At 43.3% G+C, this 9,898-nt stretch overlaps 1 protein-coding gene across 1 annotated transcript in view; it reads left to right on the forward strand.

The window, feature by feature from the left end:
• ntn4 (netrin 4) overlaps nt 1-9,405 on the forward strand; it is a 23,091-nt gene extending 13,686 nt beyond the window's left edge. The window contains exons 4-10 of the mRNA XM_008315458.3: nt 458-584; nt 1,096-1,281; nt 6,413-6,626; nt 6,799-6,893; nt 7,228-7,296; nt 7,399-7,572; nt 7,962-9,405. Coding sequence (XP_008313680.1) covers nt 458-584; nt 1,096-1,281; nt 6,413-6,626; nt 6,799-6,893; nt 7,228-7,296; nt 7,399-7,572; nt 7,962-8,101 — 1,005 coding nt within the window. The 3' untranslated portion in view covers nt 8,102-9,405. The remainder of the gene's footprint in view (nt 1-457; nt 585-1,095; nt 1,282-6,412; nt 6,627-6,798; nt 6,894-7,227; nt 7,297-7,398; nt 7,573-7,961) is intronic.
• The last annotated feature ends 493 nt before the right edge of the window (nt 9,406-9,898 follow it).

Consider the following 9,898-nt stretch of genomic DNA (forward strand, 5'->3'; position numbering starts at 1 on the left):
ATTCCGACTCACAGGAATGACTAGGAGATTGTTATTGTGCTGCATACTTGCGCTCTGTTCAGACCGGAGGACTGTTGTCCTGTCCAGCCATGAAGCCAAACAATTAATTGCTCAACAATTTGCTAATTACGAGCTACGAAGGATGGGAATGAGAGGGAACGAGGGGGAGATCTGAAGTAACGGAGACGAGGGTTAAGAGCAGAGACGGAATTTCACGAAAAAGGAATTTGTAAAATCCAAAAGAACATGAAGACACGTCACCTCCACCAATCTGGTTCTCATCGTACGATGTCCCATCACGTGGACCACTTTGTCCCTCACTGGTTCTCATCGTACGATGTCCCATCACATGGACCACTTTGTCCAACCACCCTTGCACTTTTGTCCATCTCACTTCCTGTCACTAATGAGACTCCCTCTCTCTCTCTCTCTCTTTTTCTGTCCCTCTCTCTCCCAGGTCCATGGGAAGTGTGTGTGCAGACACAACACTGCAGGTGATCACTGTGAGCGCTGCGCTCCGCTCTTCAACGACCGGCCCTGGCAGCCGGCTGACGGCCTGACGGGGGCGCCGCATGAATGTCGGAGTGAGTTCAACAAATAGGAACAAACTTTTTCTGAACCCGAGAAAACCGGGACATTGTCGCAAATATGTAGTGAGATTGAAGCGTGGAGAAGATCAGTGAAGCCATCAGTCCTACGAGTTCAGAATATTTGGAAATAACTTGAAATCCTTGAAGAACTCTGAACAGATGCTGTGGGTCTAGTCTGGGGATTTCTCACCCATGGTGGCCTTGGATTCTTTCAGATACATCCACAAGCCAATAATAGAATTTATGGTGGTTTCTCACAAAATTGACATTCCTGTGGACTAGTTAAATGATCTATGTTGCAACAGAGTTAGTTTCAGTGGATTCCACAGGGGAGAAATGCATAAAAATGTCTCATAAAGTCTAAAAAATAAAATTTCCGACAAAACACTAGTGGGCAGTGGTGAGCTGGTGGTTAATGAAGTGAACATGGCTCTATAAGGTCGCAGGTTCGAGTTCCAAGTTGCCACTGAGCTGCATTGACTGTTTAAATTTTTTTTCCCTTCAGAGTGTAAATGCAACGGGCATGCTCTGAGCTGCCATTTCGATTGGGCGGCGTGGCATGAATCCGGCCAACGGAGCGGAGGCGTCTGTGACTGTCTGCACAACACCGAAGGACGTCAATGTCAGAAATGCAAAGCTGGCTTCTACAGAGACCCCCAGGTGCCCCAGACTTCCCACGACTCCTGCAAACGTAAGATACAGTAGCACGCATTAGCGCTAACAAAGGTTTTATCACCCTAACTGCTCGGGGGGAATTGGGTTGTTGCAAAACTTGTGGCTCAAACATCAGGAGACATTTTGATATCATTTGTACCAAAAATATATGTATGTTAGATGTAGTGGTTCACTGAGTCGATGTGTTCGTGGTCGAAAACGTGAGATAAATCACCACAAAGACGATCATGACCTGGAGGGAGACGTGAGATAAATCACCACAAAGACGATACAACATGACCTGGAGGGAAGCCAGGCAGAAGGGAAGGGGATTTCTCGAACGTGTTTGACGTTGAGACAAACTGTCTGTAATGAATCACAGGTGCAATTGTCAATTTGTCAGGGAATTGTGTCATTTAGTGGAATTCTGCCAATTTTAGATTGAATTAATTGTTTTACATTTTTGAATGAAAATATTTTTAAAAAATCCTCCTGCACCAAATGTCAAAGAAAAAAAATCCAGATTTTGACTTAACTGAAATAAAGTGAAAACATAACATTTTGACTTAACTGAAATAAAGTGAAAATATAACATTGTTCTACTAACTACTACTACTACTATTATTGTTGGCTGAAATCAGGAGAGCGACTGGATCCCAGATATTAGAGTCTAGCCAGAAAAATATTCAACCCGACCCTGAGCTACAACATAGAACATTACACCTTTTTCATCAGACTCTCCACCACACGGTACATCGTGTATTGACTGCAGGACGTCCACTGGTCAACACAAGAAGAGTAAAACCAATGCCAACAAATATGACTTTTTGACATTGATGTCTTAACCACGACATGTAAAATACTCATGTAAAATGAGTACTATTAATCTCGTACATGTTGTCTGAATGTTGCTAGCCTATTATATTAATCACACACACACACACACACACACACTCACTGGCACAGCGCTCTCATTATGCCGAGGAATGCTGAGGACAGAGATCACATGCCGGGACGTGCTGGATAACTCTGATTACTGATGGGCACCTGGCTCGTACGTGTGTGTGTGTGTTGCTCTATCTAAGGTTTATACTGTTGTTAATCAGCAGCATTCCTTCGTCCTGACTCAAATCTCAACGCTCATCTTCTGCTCGTCCGTCTCGGGCTCCATTTCCCAGTTTGTCACTGGTGACTCACAGCCGGTGAAGTTTCGGGGTAATCAACGGTAACGGTTTTGACAGCGCGTCAGTGTCCTCATTGTGCCTGTATGTGTGGCTCGCTGCCCTCCAGTGATGAGGCGAGACTTGAGTAAACAAAACACAGTCATCCATAAACACGCCGGTGGCTACATTCTCCGTCTGATCATCTGTCAGATTTGACCCTGCGAGCACGGTCCTGTAGGTTGACCCGACTCACACAGGACTGCTGAAGTATGCGAGTGTTCGGGTCTGTGTGTACATATGTGCACACACGCCAAGATCTTGTTGAGCTCTAAAATTGTCAAATTGCAGCAGACCATCCAAAAACACCCAGAGGGGAAGAACGCCCTGGCTATAGGCCCACGGCCGTCACTCACTGATGCCAGAGTGTTGTCATGTCTTCACATTGAGAGATCCTTTACAACAGGAACATGATCAGACAGTGAGGAATAAAGATGTGGAGAGTGAAACCAACACCTGTACAGTCACCGTATGTTGTCGACACCATCCAGGAACGGTGCTCCGTGTCCTTAGAACGACAGGCTCTTGGCATCCTCGCCGTCACGGTACAATTTGTAACTTGCTTAGCTTAGCTTGGATTTGAGTCATTTTGTCCGGGAATATCCAAATTGCCGTGAGGTAGAAGTTTTGTTGCAGGCTGTTAGAGAATGAATAATGAGCAACCTAAAAATGTCAGGAAAATTGGGCTGAGACGTAGTCCAGAGTTTGGCTCAGGTGGCAAGAATTTGGCAAGGCTGAATGAAAGCCGACAGACTTTTGTGCAAAACTTCCAAGGAAAGGCTGGTACCTGGATCAAAATGGAATGAGGCAGGATTATCGATGCTTAAATAGAAAAAAAATAATAAGTAACAAACTTCCGATCCACAAATGAAAGGGATGCCTTCTTCAAACAGGAAGTTTGAGAATGAAATTGCTCTTAGCCGTAGGCTTGGCCAAATGGAAGAAGACCTTATTGTCGGTACTTTTACCTAAGTAAGTTCCAGATACAAATTCACTAGAGCAAGGGTGTCAAACTCAAAGAAACTTCTGCATAGACTTTAGTAAATGTTTTTTGAGTTTCTGTGGGCCATACAAAATGACTTGGCGGTCCACATTTGTCCCCCAGGCCTTGAGTTTGACACATGCACTAGACAGTAGGACTTAAGTTACCGTCCAAACCTGGATGCATGCTGCAGAACCAGCACCGTTAAATCCAAACCAATGTTCCATCAACCTACAACATTAACTAATGCCCCCAATGGTTAGTCTGTACTGGCCTGTGCTGTCGTCGAGGGATCAGTAAGTTTATAAAATAAAACAGCTTTTAGACTTTCCATTAGTAGTAGTAGTCTGGAGGACATATTTTGATTATCTTGAAATGAAGTAAATTAGTAAAAAAAATGAAGTAAATTTTTCACTGTGTCCCAACACACACTGTGACGTACAGTCCAGTACCAGTCTGCGAACCAGGTGTTGGGAACCCCTGCTCTAGCTGTTATTGTCCTTAGTACATCTATGCTTAGATCTCAGTGTTTTGTTTGTGATAATAGGACTTAAGTGTCCGACATGTGTCTAAAAAACCCCTTCTGGGGTAATACACCTGCAAAAAAAACAAAAACGACAGCATATTCACAGAGCCCATGACATGAAGGTGCCGATTGTGAAATCCCACCGTAGGCTCATGCTGACAATGAAGGAATTTCCCTCCATAGTGAGGAACATTTTTTCCATACCAGGCTCCGAGGGGCCCGGGAAAGAAAACACTCCTGTCGAGTTCCATGCAAACTTGAACACACCCGATCACTTTTTCTCAGCAGAGTGGGAGAAAAGTCAGGGATATGTGTTCGGTGGAGGTTGGAGTCAGGTTTATTATCTGCACTGTGCGTTTTTTTGGGTTTTTTTTTCATCAGGCAGGTGTCTCGTCATGTCTCAGAAACCTGCATGAGAATGAGAGTAATTCTTCTTGCAGGTTTGTCAACACATACCTGGGATCATGCAGCACATTGCTGCACGTGTTAAGGTCTTATTAGAGTGGAGGTGTCGCAGTAATCTCAGCTAATTATTAACATGCACGGGCTGCTCACTGACAGATAAGCACAGATAGTGTAAGGTGTGACCCACACACACACACACACATCCACAAAGTTTCCCTCTGGGAATGAAAAATACATTTTAGTATTTGGTTCTTTTCCAGTTGTTGAACATCTGTGCCTCTTACAGATCAGTCTAGTGTAGTTTATACAGGTGAAACAGTCAGGGCTTTTATTGCTCTGGTATCGTCTCTGACTTGTGATTTATCTTATCTTTAGTGTTGCGGCAGATGTCGTGTGATTGGTTGTCTGGTTTGAAGCTTTTGAAAGCTGCCGAGGAACTGTGCCCACTGGTACGATTTATGGTACGTCTGCAGCAGCTAGCAGACTCAAGCTAACAGTAGGAAATATATACTGTAAGCACACTGAGGAAACAGAAGTTTTTCAGACAAAGATCCCCAAATTGCCTCCTATTAAACAAAACCAAGGAAAGAAAGAAAGAAAAAAATCAGCTAATACATGCCCAGAATTAAATTAAATTGCAAATATGTAAACAACTTGCTGTTTACCTCAAATGTGTATTAGCCTTAAATCAAAACAAGAGTATGGCACCATATTCTCACTTCCTTCTACAATGTTCTTCCATTTACAGGAAGTGTTTGTATTTGGCTAATGGAAACAGCCGTCCTGTCTGTCAAAGTCCAGAACAGTGGTGGGCTAACTTGTTGGCTCGTGGGCCATAACAGGTTCCAATGTTTGGCAGGAGGGGGCGGCCCAGGTGCAGTGCTGGTGTCCATTTTTATTTTCTTTGACCTGCTCTTCCAAGCCATCTATTGGGGAAACATGGGCATTGCAGGGAAAAGACAAAATGACAGAGGCCTTATGATATTATAATTTAATAATTATAAATTAATAAAAAAAAGCCCACCATAGTTTGCTCATGGCTAGCCTAGAACTAGGCAAATGGAAGTGCATCAGTTTCTGGAGAACATTTTAACATTCTAAATATACTTCTAGGATAAGTACATCACTGAGAATGTTTTCAAATATTTCTTTAGGAAATGGACATGGCATCACTTGTGTGTCATGTACCATCATCTAAAGTGCTTTATTTAATGTACCTGATACCGACAGCAGTGGGTGACTGTACTACAGTAGTGTTCTAGTATGAGTAACAACAAGATCGAATTTCGCATTTTGAGTTACAGTAAGACCGATCTATAATGACAAAAATACTGCACATTTAAAAAGCTATAAATCATCTTAAATGACATTCTTGGGTCGGATCGGTATACTTGACAGGATTTTGGTTTCGGGTTTCCCCATCATCTAAAATTAAAAGCAGCGCGTCTGTAAATAAAAGAGTTGAAAGTGCACAGACTGCCCTCTGGGTGTTCATTCAGTACCTACAGTGGTTAACAGGCTCCCTGTGTCATTGGACAGAAGAGAAAAATGACTCCATGGCAACACTCTAACCCTGCTACATTACATTGACTGTGGTCTCCTGCTGCTGTGTCTCCTGTGATGGGGACATGGAGACAGACAACATTGTATTGTTTTTGGAGGTTGTGTAAGGAACACATTATCAGCACACAATTAGAGTGGGACACGATGTGAGGGAGAAAGTGGTGATAAGAGAGAGAGTGAGGCCTTTTATCTGAAGAAATGCAACAACACAAAAAAAACAACTGGACACCGGTTTATCAACAGCCGCGGTGATAAATTACACCTGCGAGGTCAGTAAACCGTCAGCTTTCCAAAGACCTTTGGACTCACTGTTCTACTTATTGAAATGTGTTATTAATGCACTGTAATGTGGTTTTCAGTAAATATCTTTAACTCTTTTTGCCTTGGCGAGTGTTTTGGATTTTAGTGAAAAGATTATTCGTTAGGGAACATGGTTTAAATTAATCTCAGCCCTTTTTTTTCCCTTTCCCAGCATGCAACTGTCACCCCACGGGCTCCGTGCCCTTCCACGCGGCTGACGCCTCGCCCTGTGACCCATCCAATGGAAACTGCATCTGCAAACCCGGTGTGGGCGGGGCCTATTGTGACCGGTGTATGGTGGGATACTGGGGTTTCCATGACTACGGCTGCCGGCCGTGTGACTGTGCCGGAGACTGTGACCCCTTCACTGGTGACTGCATGTTTGGGTACAACAGAAAGACTGATTTTATCTTGATAGCATCAGGTCATTATGCTAACATAATGCTAGCATTAGCATATGCTAGCAGGCTGTGTGATTGACGTTAATGTACATTAGCATATGCTAGCAGGCTGTGTGATTATGACGTTAATGTACAGTGTGTGTGTGTGTTTTCGCAGCTCTGACCTGGAGCTGTACAACCTGGAGGTCAACTCCAGTGAGCCAGTGAGGATCTTCAGAACTTCTGAACTCTTCTCTGCCCTGCACTACTCAGGTGATGAATTAAAGGAAGTGTGCATGTGTGTGTGTGTGTCTTATTTACACTCATCTTCCTCCATATTTTGTTGACCAAGCTATAATATTAAAGTAATGACAGTCTTGTTAAGACCCTAGAACAGAGGTTCTCTAGGCTTTTTTGACATCACAAATTTCTGGTTCTATGTCAGGTTTACCAGGACTTTTTTGGTTGGCCGCAAGTTGAGTGGGCAGCAGGTTTAAATCATGAAAAAATGAAAGCAAGTCACAGTCAAAGTCTAAAAGCTGATGCTGCAGATATATGCAAAAATACATGCAAATATTAAAAGTGATTTGTTTTTTTTCCCCTGCAGAAAAGTGTGAGTGTAAAGAGCTAGCGCTGACCAGCAGTAAACTCTTCTGCACCATGAACTATGCATATGGTGAGTGTGTGTGAATACTTCGTACCCAGTCTCTACCCAAGACCTGGTTCAAATTTAACGCTGCATGCTGCATTTTTTCACTTCTGCCCCCCAACCCCACAGTGCTGAAAGTGAAAGTGCTGTCAGCCCATGACAAAGGCTCACATGCTGAAGTGGAGGTCAAAGTTCAGAAGGTGCTCAGCCAGAACACCAAGGTGAAGGTACAGCGAGGACGAGTCACTCTCTACCCAGAGTCCTGGACCGCACGGGGCTGCACCTGCCCCATCCTCAACCCAGGTCAGAGTTCTGTTCCCACATGGTTTATGTCAAAGGAAATCATCCTGAAATATTGTTTTGACTCACAGTGGGTTTCAAGTCTTGATTTTTGAATATGGTTGTAACACATTCATGGGAGCGCCCCCTATAGTCACACTTGCCAAGTGAAGTAGTCAATTTAAAGTCCCATTTCCCAAATTGTCACGCTCCATGAGGGCTGTTACTGCTAAATGCAGATACACCAGAGGTCAAGTTTAGGTCACTGACTCAAGGATGTCAAAACGTTGGTGAACATTTTTGGTTTTGCTCTTTCTGTAAGATGATCTGGTCAAATAAACACTGACTTCTAAGTATGTATAAACATTAAATTATCATTCCTAAATTATCCATCATCTGTTTCAATTCCTTAGGAGTTGAGTACCTGGTGGCGGGACACGTGGACTGGAAGCAGGGCCGCCTCTTGGTCAACATGAAGAGCTTTGTCAAGCCGTGGAAGGCCAGCTTGGGACGCAAAGTCCTCACACTGCTCAGCAAAGACTGCAACTGGTAGACAGTTAAAAGTTGGACGTTTAACGGACACGTGGTTTAAGGAGACTTTTCTAATAGGATGAGGACAAGGAACCAGACTTGTGTTTTCACATCTTCCTGCTGTGGAATATTTACTGTCTTGGGTCTTTGTCTGGGACATTTGTGCGGACATTTCTAACCCCTCTTTCTCTGCTGTTGTCCAGAGCACGATGCTAGCAGCAAACGGCACAACTTTCAAGCACAAAAGGGTGGTAACGGCATCACCTTCACTTCTTTATCCGGTCTTCAGGCAACATATTCTTTAGCTGATTTCACTCAATATATCTTAAGGGACTACATTCTAGTATTTCTACACTTCCGAGTCTCTATAGTCTCACATCGCAAAAACTGAGCTCCATCCTCTCTGCAGCACTTTAGCATAAGAAAGACAAAGAAGATGGACACACATGGAGAGGATGGAGACCACCACGAGCAAATCATCAATGCTACGGACAAAAGATGTCTGCTACCGAACCATGCATCCCTGGACACATGACCACAGAGGCAGCTGTGTGGGAACGCCTCAGAGACTGTAAATAAGAAATGGACACGGAAAGTCCATGGTCGAAGGTTTCTAAAGTGAAGGCTTGCAATATGAATTTTTTTTTTTTTACATTTACAAACATTATGTTACACCCATTTTGTCCACCATTTTATTCCTATTTAGAGGAAAATAGACAATAAACCATTGCAGGAATTGGCACAGAGGAGCAGACACAAAGTGTGGTTCACCACAGACCATCCACCATGACCCTGGCAGCCGACAACATACAGTAGCCCAGCCATCATTCACGCATTCTTTGTGCTTCAAAATGGGACTTAGGTTTGTGACAGGACGCTTCTGTCGATTTCTTACATACTGTCTAAAATACATGTGTGAGTTTGTGAGTATGTTTGTGTGTGGGTGTGATGTGCAAAGCCATACAAGCCACTCCAGGTGTGCCTGTGATGGGTTTTTACCCCAAACGTGAATGTATTTGTCTGGATTAGTGTGTGTGTGTGTGTGTGTGTTTGTGTGTGTATGAAATTGGAGCTAGCATGTTGTAAGAGCACACTCCAGATTTAGCCAAGTCTCTTGTTAACCATTTTACCGTAATGCTTCATTACCAGGTATTGATTCATATCATGTTACACAATGCTGATGATTTCTCTCTCTCTCTCTCTCTCTGTCTTTCTCTCTCGCTCTGGTCTTATACAGTAGTATTTGTACATATCTATATAAATATTTTTGTTCCTCTTCCGTTTTTTGCCCTTTGACAGTTTATAATAAAGGACAGTTCTGGTTTATAACAAGTCCAGTGTTATTTCTAAAAGCCAACTTCATTCTTTCTGTTATTTTCACAGCAGGTGTTGACACTTTGCTGCTCCTTTGTGAGATTTTTATTCCAAGTTCACAGGAACTCTCTAATGACCTGGAGCGTTGGCCTGTTTTTGAATTTCTCCACATGTTGAAGCAGTGCAGACAGATCATTTATTATGGCTGTGATAGCCTGTTTGGAACTTGACTGTCATGTAAATGTCATTTCTCCCTGATCTGATGCGGTGGGTGAGGAATTCAATTTGTCATGACTTCCTGGTTCCTAATAATGACTTTGGTTCTCTGACACAAAGGTTTTCTTCTCGAAGGCTCTGTGTAGCATATCCTGCTAACCCCTGACCTTTACGCCTGATTGCCTAGACCGCCTCCATTCTTTGGCTCTCATATCATTTGGTTTGCATCACTGCCACCTATTTAGTCTGTTATTCTGTTAATATTTCCACCTTCAAGCTGCGCTCTGCA

The sequence above is a fragment of the Cynoglossus semilaevis genome, chromosome 8, assembly GCF_000523025.1.
Source record: "Cynoglossus semilaevis isolate Cse_v1.0 chromosome 8, Cse_v1.0, whole genome shotgun sequence".
NCBI classification, from domain to species: Eukaryota; Metazoa; Chordata; class Actinopteri; order Pleuronectiformes; family Cynoglossidae; genus Cynoglossus; species Cynoglossus semilaevis.